Source organism: Manihot esculenta, chromosome 15 (assembly GCF_001659605.2).
Source record: "Manihot esculenta cultivar AM560-2 chromosome 15, M.esculenta_v8, whole genome shotgun sequence".
Taxonomy (NCBI): Eukaryota; Viridiplantae; Streptophyta; class Magnoliopsida; order Malpighiales; family Euphorbiaceae; genus Manihot; species Manihot esculenta.
The window spans coordinates 7,474,771-7,491,359 of NC_035175.2; the positions used below are offsets into that span (position 1 = coordinate 7,474,771).

General features: G+C 30.2%; 3 protein-coding genes across 5 annotated transcripts; 2 read left to right on the forward strand and 1 right to left on the reverse strand.

Moving 5' to 3' along the window:
• Positions 1-1,582: 1,582 nt before the first annotated feature.
• On the forward strand, positions 1,583-2,944 carry LOC110602400. The gene is made up of 2 exons (XM_021739902.2): positions 1,583-2,009; positions 2,634-2,944. Exons 1-2 carry the CDS (start codon positions 1,692-1,694, stop codon positions 2,649-2,651), a joined length of 336 nt encoding a protein of 111 aa, XP_021595594.1. The 5' UTR covers positions 1,583-1,691; the 3' UTR covers positions 2,652-2,944.
• A 1,614-nt stretch (positions 2,945-4,558) lies between these two features.
• LOC110601298 (putative pentatricopeptide repeat-containing protein At1g53330) lies at positions 4,559-6,260 on the forward strand. 2 transcript variants are annotated; one of them, XM_043950945.1, is made up of 2 exons: positions 4,559-5,973; positions 6,094-6,260. In XM_043950945.1, exons 1-2 carry the CDS (start codon positions 4,803-4,805, stop codon positions 6,180-6,182), a joined length of 1,260 nt encoding a protein of 419 aa, XP_043806880.1. In that variant the 5' UTR covers positions 4,559-4,802; the 3' UTR covers positions 6,183-6,260. The 2 variants fall into 2 exon arrangements, with proteins under 2 accessions (XP_043806880.1, XP_021594074.1); XM_021738382.2 differs by having other exon boundaries at positions 4,559-6,260.
• Positions 6,261-11,353: 5,093 nt separating this feature from the next.
• Positions 11,354-15,530, reverse strand: LOC110600990 (mitochondrial import inner membrane translocase subunit TIM22-4). 2 transcript variants are annotated; one of them, XM_021737953.2, is made up of 5 exons: positions 15,289-15,530; positions 14,918-15,096; positions 14,019-14,209; positions 13,830-13,902; positions 11,354-11,951 (listed from the first exon to the last, which is right to left on the reverse strand). In XM_021737953.2, exons 2-5 carry the CDS (start codon positions 15,084-15,086, stop codon positions 11,866-11,868), a joined length of 519 nt encoding a protein of 172 aa, XP_021593645.1. In that variant the 5' UTR covers positions 15,087-15,096; positions 15,289-15,530; the 3' UTR covers positions 11,354-11,865. The 2 variants fall into 2 exon arrangements, with proteins under 2 accessions (XP_021593645.1, XP_021593644.1); XM_021737952.2 differs by having other exon boundaries at positions 14,918-15,127.
• Positions 15,531-16,589: the final 1,059 nt, after the last annotated feature.

Here is a 16,589-nt window from a genome sequence, read left to right on the forward strand (position 1 = left end):
AATTTTTTTAATTTATTTTTTTTTACTATTAAATTAGTTTTCATTGGCATAACGAAGGCTAGTTAATAGTTATTATTACAATAAGACTTTGTTTATTTTATATATATGGACAATTCTAAAAATTCAAGGCGCGCATTTGATTTTAATCCAAACTTTTTAATTTTAGTTTAATTGATCTAATTTTAATTAATTTATAATTTTTTAAAATTAATTATTTATATGATAATTTAATAATTTAGTTAACATGCTGTGTATATTATTATTATTATTTTATATATAAGTTAATGATCAAATGATTAAAAAGCTGCGTTTATATTATTTTATATTTTAATTTAATTAATCTAATATTTAGATTTGAGTGTAATTTTAATTAATTTTTAAAAATTAAAATATAAAAGTTAAAATAGAATGTTAAATTATAATATTTTATTATTTTTTAAATATAAATTAATTATATATATATAAATAATATTAACTCATATTTAATTATAATTAAATAAAATATTTAATTATAAAAATAATAGTAATTTGATTTCACAATTTCAACCATAAATAAATTTTGTGCAGTATTAATAATTATAAATATTTTATAATAGATATATTATTTTTAATTATTTTATATATATTATTATATTAAATTAAATAATATATTTACTATAAAATATTTATAATTATTATTATAAAATAAAATTTAACTAAATTACATATATATTAATTATATTATTTATCTTTAATTTAATTTTAAAAATTAGTTAAAATTATATAAATATAAATATTGAGTGAATTTATTTAATATTTAAATATTTAAATTAAAATATAAAATAATATAAATATTAAATTTTTTCAAAAAATTAATCAATTAAAAAATAATTATAATAATACACGTTACAGGCTAATTAAATAATTAATTTACTACATAAATTATTAAATTTAAAAATTTAAAAATTACTTAAAATTATATTAAAATGTAAATATTGAATCAATTAAATAAAAATCAAGAGATTTAGATTAAAATATAAATGTGTGCAAATATAAGATATTTTTAAATCAATTGGCATATATATATATATAATATTTTATATATTTTTTAATATTTTAGATTTTTAAAAAATTTAGTTAATAAAAAAATATTTTTCTATTTAAAGAAAAATTAAGTCATTTAAATTAAAAAAATCATTTTATACACTTTAAAAATTCTAATAAGATTTATATATAAATTTATTAATATATTTTATTTCTAAATTAATATTAAATAACAAAAAATAATTATTTTATTAAAAAAATATTTTTTATGCAAAATATTTTTAAAAAATAAATATAAATTATTTACCACGAAACAAATAAAATCTAAATTATACGATAAAAATAAGTTATGGTGATAATTTTTTTGGTTCGATTTTCTAATTAAATATTAACTCAGCTGTGATATAAATTAAAAAAAAAAAAAATTTGGAGGCTTAAAAATGATATATGGAGGAAGAGGTGAAATGCGATGATCACCGTTCATGAAAATATCAGAGCAATGGGTCCCATACGAGAAATCGAGTCTCTCTTTTAATACTGACCAAACCGTTGGTTCCTTTTTATGCTAAACCTTATCAAACCACTTTCCTCCGACCTAACTTCTGGTCCATAAAACACCAGGCAAGCAGGCCACCTCTCACTGACCTCTCTCTGATCTCTCTCTTTGAATGGCCAACATATCAGAGCTCTCATCAACGGCGTCATCGTCGTCGTCTTCATCGTCGCCAGGACAAAGTTCTTCCTCATTGACCTGCAGTACTCCAAGCATTCAAATGGTCTCGAAATCGGTATCCGAAAGGCTTCTCGGGAAGTTCTTTGATGCATCGCAATATGATTTTGATTATGAGCAAAGTGGTCTGTGGTCTCCCCCGATTCCGAGAACGGTTTTCTTGGTATCTGCGGGTAATGTTTGCTCTCAGGAGGAGTTTTTCTCCAAGCTTAAGAAAGCAAAGAAGCCATGGAGAAAGCGCATTGCTTGTTTTTGTGTATGTCTCTTCATTGCCCAATTGATTTCTCTACATCCTCGTTTGAGTGATAATCGGTTTGGACTTTTGATTTCTTCTGTTTTATATGTATTCGCTCTTCTTGTTTTTTTTTCTCTCTCTATAGAAAATCTGACATTGAAACTGCCTTTTCTTTTTCAATTTTCATTTTAATATATATAGAAAATATTTGAAGTTAATGAAGCCTTTGTAACTCTTCCTATTTTCAATATAAATAGATTATTAGTTTAGAATTTTTCTTAAAAAAAAAATTGATATATGAACAATTTTTTAAGAAATAAATCATTTAAATTATAACTTAATTAAAATATATAATTCGACTATTAAACTATGAAGTTAATGACTATTTAATTCATAATACTTGTTTATACGATTTGCTCAAATCTATTAATTAATTTCTTAATATTTTTAATTTTTACAAGAAAGAAATGTTAATTTATAATTGTTTAATGAGTATATATGTCTATAGGGATAAAGATTTTGCCTTTTTTTCCTATTGAATCTATAATTTCATTCCTTTATTTTTTTGTGGTAGTGGATTAATTAATTAATGATTATATAAAATAAATATTTGGAATATAATGCTTTTTGGGTGTTTGTTTGTAGGCCCTTTGGTGGTGTTAAACTAAAGACAACATTGATTGTGGGAAGCTTAATCTCCTTTGACAAAGGTATGTTTTGTCTCAATTAAGTTGCCATCCCCATGCCATGCCATTGGAAAAGCGTAAGGACTACACTTCCCCAGCTCCTCACCAGTCAAAAAAAAGGTCTCAACTCAAAAACCAATATAAAAAAACCCTTCATGTATACAAATTTCTATGTGTATTTCTTCAATGAAAATTTATACTATAATGTGATGCTCATCAGGCAAGTCAATTTTTGATTAAACTGTATGGGTTAATATGTCTATTCTGTAATTTTTTTTCCTTTTCATTTATTTCAAAGGAGGATAGAATATATTGATTGTACTAAATTTTTATAATATTGGTATTAAGATGCTCGTTCACACACATAAAAATTAAAAAATTACTGTGTGATATTATTAATTTTTTCTTTGAAAATTGTGATTATAAATAGTTGTCATTTGTTTCTATACAATAATATTAGTTATTATTTTGACACAAAATTAAATTATAAATCTATAAATAAATCACATATTTTAAAATAAAGAATTAATAAAAAATATAATTTTTTTATACTTTCTTAAAAAATTAACATTCAATGAAATGGGTATTTGACACAAAAAAAATATATAACTCGTGCAAGATAGTGAATATATACTCATGGTATAATGTTAGCTCCAATAAAAATATTGGCCGTCCTTTCTTTATTTAATTTAGTTGATTTTTTTATCGATAAATAACTGATCACAAATTAATTTTGGATTTTGCATGAATAGTAAGAATAAATGTATATTTTATTTAGGAAGAATAAATACGTATTTTATTAAACACTAAAAGGGTATTAAAATTAAATTAAAACACAAAATTAAAATATTTTATGTTAAATTTTCTATTGACAGTTCCATTAAAAAAAAAAATTTCTATTGACAGTTATAAATGTGATATGACAGTACGGCATAATTTATTGTATTTAATTTGGTATATTTTATTTGCATTTGGATTGTGAAAGAAGAATTTGAATGTACATGTTCTGAAAACAGTGAGTGACGGGTCATGGCGCCATGAGACATCGTATAAGAAACAAAAGGGATTTTCAGACTGCGAAAGCCAGAGATTTGCTTTTGAATCGAAGGACACGCACACAAAGACACACAATTCGTATTGTAACGGTTAACTTGCTATGTTCCAATTCCAAAGGTTGCATGAAGAATGATATTTGCTTTCTCCTTTTTGTCTGCTTATAAAATTGAATAAGATTCCCCTCCCGCCCCTGCATACCTTTTATTTATTATGAAAAAAATTATTATTTATTATTTATAATATAAAAAATTCATTAATTAACAAATTTAAAAAAATATTAAAATATTCATAACATTTTAAAAAATTTAATAATTAATCAATTCATTAATTTTAATATTAAATATAGTTAAAAAAATTTAAAATATATTTAATATGAAGACACTGATTAATATTTTTTTTATTTTATAATTTTTATTCATTTTATTTTTTTATACATATTAAAAAATATAATTTTTATTAATTTTTTAATTATATTTATTTTAAATATATTAAATTTTATTAAATATTAAAAATATTTAATTTTTTTTAAAAATAAAATAAAATAATAAATTATTTTATATGTCATTATAATATAAATAATATATAATATAAAAAATAGATAATAATTTAATAATAATGATAAAAAATAAATAAAAATTATAAAAAATGAGTATAATTTTTATAAAATTATAAAATTAATTAATAAAATTTATTAAATTAGATAAAATAAATAGTAAAATATTTAATAATTAAAATTAATAAAATAATTAATTAATAAAATTTCAAAATATTTAATATATTTTTTAAAATAAAAAATTAATTAATAAAATTTTCATGATATAAAAATTAATAATAAATTTATCGTATAATGAGATTTGACCAAATGCGTCAATTGAAACTGTGCGTCTCCAGGACAAAAAAATTGCTGGAACCTCAACCCATCATGGTGATCGGCTGCCGGCGATCACAGTTCTGCGGCTTGAACACCGGTAGTGTCGATAACGGACGTCTAATGATTTAACACTTTTTATGCGGGAAGCATTGTAATACTCCGTTTGCTCATTCCATTTGTCAAAGCTCTGCTACGCAAAAGATGAACCCACTAAAACCCATCAACTCTTTCAGGCTTACCTCTCTCCTTCGTCTCCAGAAGGACCCAAAACTTGCTCTCCATCTCTTTCAGAATCCAAACCCTCAAATACCCCAGAAACGCTTTCGCTATTCTCTCCTTGCATACGATCTCATCATTACCAAACTTGGGCGTGCCAAAATGCTTGATGAAATGGAGAAAATCCTAATTCAGCTCAAAGGTGAAACAAGTTTTGTCCCCAAAGAAGCTCTCTTTTGCAATATAATCACTTATTATGGTCGTGCACGCCTCCCTAATAATGCGCTACAGACGTTTGACAAAATGCCTTCTTTTCGCTGTCAAAGGACTATAAAATCCTTTAATTCGTTGCTGAACGTGTTCATAATGTGCAAAGAGTTTGGTAGAATGAGAGAGCTCTTTGCAGATATTGAGAGAAATTTAAAACCAGATGCTTGCACGTACAATATACTGATTCGTGGGTTGTGTGCAGACAGGAGACTTGATGATGCGTGGAAGGTGTTCGATGAAATGAGAAAGAGAGACCTTTTTCCTAATGTGGTGACATTTGGGATTTTGATTTACGGGCTTTGTTTGGATTTGAAGTTGAAAGAGGCTTTAGATTTAAAGAATCATATGGCTAGGGTCCATGGGGTGTGTCCTAATACTCATGTTTATGCATCGTTGTTGAAGGGGTTTTGTGGGGCTGGTGAGTTAAGTTCAGCTTTTGGGCTTAAGGAAGAGATGGTTAGGAATGGAGTCGAATTGGACTCAGCAATTTATTCTACTTTGATTAGCGGGCTCTTTAAAAGTGGAAGGAAAGAGGAGGTTCCTGGAATTTTGGAGGAAATGAATCTAAGTGGCTGTAAGCCCGATACTGTAACTTACAATGTGATGATTAATGGGTTTTGTAAGGATAAGGATTTCAAAGCAGCTCACAAAATTTTGGTTGAAATGACGGAGAAGGGATGTAAACCAGATGTTATTAGTTATAATATGATACTTGGTGAGTTATGTAAGGATGGGAACTGGAGCGAGGCAAAAGATTTATTTGAAGACATGCCAAGGCGTGGCTGCGCTCCTGATATAGTGTCATATAGGATTCTTTTTGATGGGCTTTGTGATGGGATGCAGTTCAATGAAGCGGCATTTATTTTGGATGAGATGATTTTCAAAGGTTTTACACCTCGTTCTTCTAGTATATGTAAATTTGTTAATAGTTTGTGCCAGGAGGGGAATGAGGGTTTATTATGGTCAGTTTTGAATAGCCTCATTAAGGCAAATGTAATTGATACAGATTTGTGGAATATGGCTATTGCTATGGTATTCAAGGACAATAAGCTCTCCAGTCACTCCAAGGTTATTGACACTTTGATGACTTCATGAATCAAGGTTTTTATCTTTGACTGGCAGTACATAGGTTCATGTGTCAAATAATATGCGTTTTTGAATTGCCTTGCTGTCCATATGCTTGCATTAGTTGTGGCTGCATAAGCATTATATTCTACTAAGGCTACAACAATACTACTACGAGCTATGCATACAATGGAGGCAGCTTATCTTCCTTCATATTGATCTCTTATTTGAACTTGAGATCTCATAGTAGAATTCAAAGTTTTGATCAACTTGAGGGATATTGTTGCATGAAATAGTTAGGTATCAAATCTCCAATGGAGTAGAATTGACTTAATTATTGCAACAGTGGTTTGAGCATCACATTGTAAAGACTTGCACGTAACTAGCATATCTAATATTGCATGTAATATCAATAAAACCCTTTTAATTGTCAAATTTGTGGGTTACTCCAACAAGTAACTAATAGCCTGTACGTGCAGAGCATTTTGCATTAGTAGCCTATGAATCATCCACTTACAGAGAAAACTCCACATTAATACATTGGTGCACCAAGATGGGGAAAAAACCCATTACCTTGTGTATATTCCGAAGGCATAGTTCCTAACTGTTAAGCACACAAGCTGACAAGCATTTGCAAGATCAGTGTTTCTTTATCAAACGCTTTATTGAACGATGAAACTTGTTGGAAATTAAAAACTCCTATTACATTTCAAAATTAATTTTGAGATATGTCTAAACATTTTTGTTAGTTTTTGAAAACTCAGCGAAATACTTCCAAGATAATTACATGATTTAAAATTTTATTGACTGTATTCTCATCTCTGTATATTTATGTTGGCCATTAACTTAGTTACTAATTAATCTCAAATATACATATTACATGTGTATTCGAATCGTAGAGATAAAAGCAGATTGGTGTCATAATTCTTCATAATTTAAATATTTTGGATTATGCTGTCATAATTCTTCATACATGGTGTATCCGGAAAAGAAAATAAAAAATAAAAAAATAAGTTGGAAAAAAAAAAAGAAGATGAGATGGCCTGCTTACATTCTTAGTTCAAATGTATCGAAACATGAATTTTTGCATGATTTTGTAGTATCATCCACTGATCATCATTCCTCAACCACAAACATTAACCTTTTGGTTGATCGGATCGGATGTCTATGATGAGAGGCCAATAGCTTCCCATCCTTCCAAGGTTGATCGGATCTTACTTTCTGTTCCAAGTCCTGGAACTGGCCACTAGACATATATTTCACATTGTTCCCCCACTCTGATATGTTTTTTTTACTGCATTAGTTTGGTTCTGGCTATGGCCAATATTAATTGCTTGAATATTATGTTGCACACATGTTGTCGACTCGGCTTGTTCGGTTTGATCTCCTTCGCCGTACGGTTGGATCAAGGCGAACATTGACGCTTCTTTAAGTTTGTAACAAGGTTTGGTAGGCATCTCCTCCGCCGTACGGTTGGATCAAGGCGAACATTGACGCCTCTTTAAGCTTGCAACGAGGTTCGGTAGACTTCGATTGTATAATCCGAAATGATGATGGGAGTTTTGTGACTGTTAGTGTAATACCCGGCTAGACTCCGATACCGGAATTCCTACCGTCCGGTGGGATCTCGGATGTCGGAGACCTCTAGGAGGGTAAAATCATGTTTTTGTAAAATGTTTTCATGTTTTTAATGGTTTTAAGTATGAAATTAAATGAGTGTTTGCATGAAAAGTCCTTGGAGGAAAACCCAGGTTCGGCCGCCGAAAGTCAAGTTCGGCCGCCGAACATGCATGCGTTTTGGAGGCACGTTAGGCCCCCGAAAGCATGAGTGAGGGAAGTCCAGGTTCGGCCGCCGAAACTCAAGTTCGGCCGCCGAACATGGCATGCATGCGGAAGCACTTTCGGCCCCCGAACGTGGCCTGGCCAGCCACCTATAAAAAGGGTCACTTGGCCGAAATGGGCGAGCTTTCTCCCATTTTCGGCCACAGCTAGCTTCCGACCTCCCTCTTCCAAATCTAGTGTTCTTCCTTCAAATCCCCACCATTTTTCTTGAGTTTTAAGCTTGCATTGAAGGTTTTGAACTTTTGAAACAAGTTTTGGAGCTTTGGGAACTCAGGAGCTCATTTTCGTGGATCTCCAAGTTTAGGTCGTCTCCCTCTCGATCTTCAAGAGGTAAGAGCCGATCTTAAGCTCCTTATGTGTTTTAAGTAAGATTTTATGAGTTCTTTGGGTAGAAATGCATGTTAGGATATATGTTGAGTTATGGGTTAATATTGATGTTTTGGACAATGTGTGTTGATTGTGTGTGGTTGAAGTGTTGTAGTTGGGGTATATGATTGTTTGAGACCCCTAGGAACTTGTATGCATGTCCTAGTTGAGCTTTATGCATGATTTGAGGTTTTGGGAGGCAAGAGGCTCATGTGAGCCAAGTTTCTGCCCTTTTGGGAGAAACCAGGTTCGGCAGCCGAAGGAACTTTTGGCCGCCGAACCCCCTTGTGGAGGCAGCATTCGGCTGCCGAAGTTTGCCCCCGAAAGAAGACTTTCGGATCTGTCTGGGAGATTCGGCCGCCGAAGGTGCCGCCGAACCTACCTGACTTTCGGCTCTGGAGGGACTTTCGGCCGCCGAACCTGCCGCCGAAAGTGCCCTGTTCAGCCATTTCATGCATGTATTTCTATGATTATTTCATGATGTTCTAGGGGGTTTTTGGGGAGTAGTTTAGAGTTATGTTCTAGCATGTTTGGTCCCTCATTTGAGTCCACCTGTGTAGGTTCGGACCCGAGGAACCGAGGACCCCAGCAGTGAGTCCAGCTGCTTCGGTGTTGTCAGAGTCTGCCAGAGGTGAGTGGAACTAAACTTAATCTTTTAAATTAAATGTTTTATCATGTTTCATGCATCATGATTATGCAATAGGGTGATTGCATTAGTTTCACGAATATGCCGCATTGCATCATGTGTTGTTGATGTGGGTGAATGTTGGATGACCCAATTAGTCCATGACAGGACGACCAGGACTCCATTCTACGGCCTGACACGGAAATGAAAGACCAGGACCCCATTCTACGGCCTGGCACGATTGTGGACTCGAAGACCAGGAGCCCAGAGGAGGCCCTGGAATAATGGTAAGTAATGTATGTATGACAGGAAGACCAGGACCCCATGCTACGGCCTGACACCATGTTAGCTTGGACTAATTGGTGACAAGTTCACCCAACCCTTATGTGAATTGTTTGTGTTATGATGCATTTCATTAAAACATAGTGTTAATATGTTTTATAGTTCAGCTCACTGGGCTTTTAGCTCACCCCTCTCCCTTTACCCCAGGCTTGCAGGTACAGGATATAGCAGGAGTCCGGATAGAGTAAAGAAGTCATGTTTATGTAATAGCTAGTAATGGACATGATCGAATTGTAATGTAAAGTCTTAATCAGTATAGTCATGTAATGAGATGATGTATATGGATGTTAGTGGTGTGCTTGACCATAGATTGTTGTATCCCTTTTAATACATGATCTTAGAGATTTTTTTACGATGTTTATGTAAACCAACTCAACGTATGTTATGTCACCCCTTGGGGGCATTGTTGAGATTCCACAGAGGGATCAATGTTATGTTAATGTTTATGCACAGGTTGAGTTTGGTTGATGTTCATGGAAAGAAAAGTTTTAATTTTTATGCATGTTGTCGATCATGTATGGGATTATACAGGTTTACAGGTTTTATGTTAGGCTTGCTACGGGTCCCGGCGGCCTTAAGCCGATCTGGATCCTAGCGCCGGTAGCGGTCCGATTTTCGGGTCGTTACCGTTAGAGCAGGCTTTTTTTATAGTAGATGGATGCAAAGTGTGCTGAAATTATAGTATTTCGGAAAACATTGAGCTAGATTAAAGAGTGTGAATGGGATCGAGTCCTTTTTAAATTGGATGCTCAGGTACTTGTGATGTCAGTTAATTATGCTTTATTGAATGATTTATCATCTTTTGAGGAATCAAAGTGTGTTTTTATTAATAAATCTGCAAATGATGTCGCTCATGTTCTAGCAACATCGGCTCATTCTGAGTCAGATCAAGGATTTGAATTGATATTTCTCTTCCTCACGTTGTGTCTCTGTACTCGAAATTTTCTTATCCTTTAAAAAAGAAACGTGTTTCTCCGCCTCATAAAAAAATATTAGCTAAATTTACTTTGCAGAAAATATTTTGTAAATTTTATAAATCTTATTAATACCATTAGATATTTTATATATAAATCTCATTAACGTGTTTTATTGTTCAAGATTGCGATCAAACAATTTGAGAATAAGTTTTTTCTTTTGGAAAATAATTCTTTATGCACAAAATATTTATTGTGGAAAAATAGAGCATCAACTTACTAAAAATATTATCGTTCACTGCAAAACACCATTTATCGATCTAATAAATAAAATTTGAAAATTAACTAAATAAATTAAAATTATTAATAAATTATCATTACAAACATAAATCTAATATAGTTATATTACAAAGTATTAAACTTTTATGTTTATTAGAAAATTTTCAAGTATTTTTAAAAATTTCATTATCATTGATATTTAAAAATAACATTAATACATCAAAATTAGAAAAAATTAAGTTTGTATAACAATAATCTTTGAAAATATTTGTTTCTATTTTAGTGATAATAAATTTATATGAAGATAAAATTTTTAAAACATCCCATAAGCAAATGAGCTTTTATTACATATTTAAAAATAATTCTAAGTAAATTATTAAAATTTTCTAACTAATATATTAGAAAAAAGAACTTTTCACGGCAACTCTAATACTAAGCTTTTTCTTTTTACAATTATAAAATTGTATTTTTCTTTTTTATAATTTAGTTATTAAATTTTAAACAAATAAAGCACACTAATTCTTAAAATTTTAAATTTAACTTCACTTTAGTCCCCAACTTATCATATAATAAAACATATTAATGTCTTAACATTTTAGAATGAAAAATTTGTAAAAAGACTATAAATCTAATATTGAGAAAGTAGAAACCAACAGGCATATCACGTCAAATCTTTAGTGGATTTTTAGTTCTTACCATTGAGAAACAAATCATATATGATGAAAAAGACATGGGATCTTTTTGGGTCTGAATCAAAATAGGATAGAATAGTACAGCTACTGCCAAGATATGAGGGCTGATGACAAAACAGAAATGTGCATGCAAAATAATAAGAAAATGGAAAAATATTAACTTAGCTACTCCAGTATGTTTCTAGAAACTAAACTACAGCATCCATCTTCACGTTGCAACTCTAATGCATCTAAAGATATAATACAACCACAATCATCTACAAATCTGAAATCTTATTTTAAGAATTTATGACTATCTTGGTTATTATTAACCACCTGTGAAACGGTTTAGGCTTTACACTTGAATTATTATTAACCACCTGTAAAAATGACAATATTTTACTTGATGTCACTTTTTCAAGTAAAAATTATGGGTCGGGATATCCACAGCAGATATCCTCAATACAATGACCCGTTGCTGAAGAATGTATAGCAAATTGAAGAATTTAATTGTCTTATGAGACTCGAATTTGAATGACATCCCCCTTCCATAGACAAATTTCATTTGAATGGAAAATGACAGCATGGGACAAAAATGAAAATTCCATACTCGTCTTGATAAAACTCGAATAAACTAGCATTTGCAAAACTGGAGCAGGAATGCTGGATACTTGTCATGTATGTCTTTCTAGGAACTTCTCTATCAAAACTGAGAACGCAGCAAATCCAGCACAACCAACACATGCTGCTTTTGGACCACCTGAAAAGAAAAGTAAAGACATAAACTAATGTGCTTGGCAGAAAACATAACATATATGAAAAAGAATACGAGTAGAGAATTATGACTTGTCAGTTCAGATGGACATAATTGGTTTTCCATTTCATTATGTCTCCTGAACACATTGGAATTTAATGCAGCTATGGTATGACAAGTTCATGAAGCAGAATGTACAATGTAGAACTTAAAGCCAACCTTCCATGGAATGTCCTATAGTTATAGAAAAATGGCAGTTTCTAAAATTCAGCAAGAAATTTCTTTTCAATTTTTAGATGTTATGCTTAAAGTGAAATAATAAAACAGTAGTTACATCATGCTTCACATGAGATTGATAACAGGATGCAGATGGCGACTACTATAAATGATTTCAAGATGGCCAAAACGAATTGCTTATGCATGTTAAGTTGCTCGTTAGGAGTGAGATCTACAGTTTCAAAAGCCAAAGAGATCCACTCAGTCACCTCTATATACCAGCTATTTTAAGGAAAAAATGTGAACTAATTGGAAGTTTAAAAATGCAAAAAACAATAAACAAATATACATGGCTTTTTATTATTGTGAAAATACTTGAAATAATTTCACTGCAAAAAATGATAAACAAATATATATGGCTTTTTACTATTGTGAAAATACTTAAGAGTAAGTATCGACGAGCGAACCGGGAAGAGCCTAACTTGAACCCGCTGAGTTTAAGCATATCAATAAGCGGAGGAAAAGAAACTGACACGGCTCTTCTGATACTACTATTTTATACCAATTTCTACCCATCTCATTTCCAAGAAATCCCATATTGGAAAAATTATATTTTAGTCCCTCAAAATAATTTCAGTAAGACCAAAAGGAAATGCTTTTTGCCCATCAAATCAGTAGTTACCAAATGACTAAAGTTTCATGAGCAACAGACTCCCACTACAGGTTAATTATCTCTACCCTGGCAGCTTTCAAGGAAAAATTATAAAATAATTGGTTAATAAAGATGCCAAAAATGTATGAAGCACTTCTTTTGATAGATAGAAATATAATACACAAGGAAATGCCAAAAGCTATTGGCAATTGCAGTTCGAAACTTTGTATGTTTTCCTTCCTACATGGTGCGATAAAACAGAAATTATTCAAGAGTTTTCAACCTTCTGCACCTCCGTTATGTTTTGTACTATGGGCCACATGATCTCATTAGACTTTGTGATTGAATAAGACCTCCAATAAACCATATTTATATAACACAAAGCAATCAATCATTTGTTATTAATGAATATGACAAAATACGGTTAAACAATGATTAAAAATGAATAACAATAAAGCTCAATGGATGTGCAAGAATTCAGTTCTTTCCAGCACTTCAGCAGGTAAACAAGGAAATAAAGTATGGCCATAATGTTAGGATCCTGCCAAAGTATAATATTCTATTTGTTCTTCGTCCATTCACCAGTTAGAGTGAAATTTGACTGCAAAAAAGAACAAAGATATAAACACTGGAAAAAATCACATTACAACAAAAGAGTTTTTGTTAATTAGAGAAAAGGTAGATTGGACAGTGCATCTTCAATGTAAATAACAAAAATCAAGTATTTGGCCATTAGTGTATTAATGAAAACGGATTCTTCAGAGAAGCAAAAAGTGCTCAACAAAGTGAACAAATGGATACATAGGTTGATACCACCTCTCTCCACACTTAACCTCCCTTAACAACCCCTCCTGCCAACCCGCCCCCCAAGGAAAAAAATAAAGAAAAGAAAAAAAAACCTTTAAGCATGATCGAAATAAATGCTGATCCTATGAGAGAACTCCATATCTGACTAACTATTCTCAAACTAGATGCACTTCACATATAGAATTGAAAAGAAATAAAGGAAAAGTTACCCTTTGCAGACATTGAACCTCCAGTTACACATCCTGCAACAACTGTATTTGTAACATCATGTTTTGCCCGTGCCTTTAAACAAAAGAAAAAAAAAAAAAAAAGAAGCAGCTTAAGTTCCTACAGCAAAAATTCATGATCTAAAGTAACATAAATCATATTCTCATTAAATTATTCATACTCCAAGATACCTTTTCTACAATACACTCGGCAGCTGAGAAAATCAATCCCATAACTGCAAATGCCTTACAAGAACTCCAACTTCTACGCCCCATTTGCTTTGCAGTATAAATGAACTGCTCCCTTGCAGTCATCTCTTCTTGCATTAATGGATTATCCAGTGCACCTAGAAACAGACCCATGAATAACCCAAGCCCACCTCCTACAAACATTTCCAACACACAAAAACAAACACAACAAATTAGCTAAGCAACCAAGGCAAAGAAAAAGGGCAAACAAGAGATTTCCAAGAACCAAATGGAGAAGCAACTACATGAATGTCAAAAGCTAGAATCACTTGTACATGAATATTACATAAAATTAAAATAATAGAAGTTTATTTATCAACTTCGAAAATCTTTCACTACCTCCCCTTTCCTTTTTCACCTACTCACCCACACATTTGAAATTCTATTTATTTGTTAACCATCCAAATCTCAAATAAGGATACCTAAAAAGATACTTATAAACCAGATGAATTCTGCTTTGTTTTTGTTTACCTAGGAGTTAAACAACATTGACCCATTCTGTCATTTAAGATTGATGAATAAATTACGTAAACTTATGTTGCCATAATTGGGAAATAATTAAATTAATAAACAAACCAAATATCGCCTAAGGATAAAAGAACTAATTGCTTGGGTCGGTTGAATCGAGTCAATCTAAGAAAAACGTAAATATATCATTCATCTCAATAGGGGGAGTATAGAATCATTTCTTCACCTATCCCACAATTATTATTACGCAAAAGCAATTTTCTTTCTTAAGGTTAATTTGAAGGCAACTCAAAACTGGAAAAAAAAAATAAGGAACATATAATAAAATAGTTATAAGGACCTAAAATCCAAAAAGGAGAGTACCATAGTCTCACCCATCACTCCACTTGCAACACTGCGAACAGCACAATTGTTCCAGACTTCTTGTGCACGAATCTCTTCCATTGTAGGCATTCTAAAAGGTGGAATCTGCGGAGTCTCAGGCTCAGCTTCTTTCGAGCTTGAAACACCATTATTGGATTCAATCCCAGAACTACTAGCCATTAATAGTCAACTTGTGCACCAAAGAAAGAAATCCAGAAAAATAAGATTCTTAATCACAAGAATGTTTTATGAATTTGGAAGCTTCAATTTAAACTTCCTTATACCAGCAGTGTTGAAAATTTAGGTGACCTAAAAATCCAAAGCTTCATGAACAAGAGAAATCTGCGTTTGAAGCCAAAAAAAACAAAGAAAAGGAGAATACCTTATCTATAAGAAGAACTTCAGAGAAGAAAGAATTAGATTGGCGAGTTAAAGGCAACGAGAGAGAGAAAAGCTGATTTGAAGCAATAAAAATATGAAGGAAATATGGAGGAGACTGGGCGGTGGCTGAAGGGCTTAACCCGCTCGTGATTACTGATCAGGGTTTGTAATTCGTAACAGGAAGTTGTCCCGTCTATGTTTGAACAGAGTTCAATCGATTTTACGACGAGATCAACGTGAAACGACGTTGTATTTACCGCTGCCAAGTTTTTACTTTTTAGCTTTCCCTTCTCGAACATAGAAAGGTGTTTAAATAAAGAGTAAATTTCAGTTTTATTTCCGTAAAATAATTTTATATTTTACATTTATTTTTAGTTTACAAAATATTTTTTTTAAAATAATTATTTTTATTATTTAATTTTAATTTAAAAATAAAATTTATTAATAAATTTATATATAAAAATTTTAACAATGTAGAAAATAAATCTTAATTTTAAAAAAATTAAGTTATTTTTATTTTTTTACTTGAAAAGATATTTTTATTGATTAAATTTTTTGAGTATTTTAAATATTAAAAAATATTTTCTAAAATATATTTTCACAAAATAAATGAAAATTTTAAATCTTTATACAATTGTTTAATTTATTTATTTTAAAATTATTTAATTAAATTTTTTTTATATTTTACAAATTTTTTTTTCTGTTAAAAGAATTAGTGGACTTAATTATTTAAACTATTTAATTTTTATAATTTTAATTATATATATATTATTTAGTTTTTATAATTTTAAATAATTATATTTTTTATTTTTTAATTAATATTAAAATTATTATTTGATTAATGGTTTCTTTGGTTAAATGATTAAAAGGTGTAATTTTATAGAATATAAATATATATTTATTGAATAATTTTAAAATATGAATAAACTAATAAAATTTTTAAAAATTTAAAAGTAAATCTCACTAAAATAAATTTAAAAAATTTACTATTTAATTTTATAGTATAAATTTTTTTAATTATACTCTATTTCAAAAATATTTTAAAATGTTTTAAATTTTAAAAAAATTTATTAATTAATCATTTCATTAGTTTTAATTATTTTATAAGATAAAATTCATTATTTAATCTATTATATTTAAAAAAATACTTATTAATTAGTCATTTTGTAGTGAGATGTTTTAAATTTTTTTACAATATTTAATTATTAAATTTAATGAATAGATTAATTAATAAAATTTTTAAAATTTAATATCTTTTTGAATATGTAGTTGACTAATAAATTTTTAATTTTTTTAATAGTA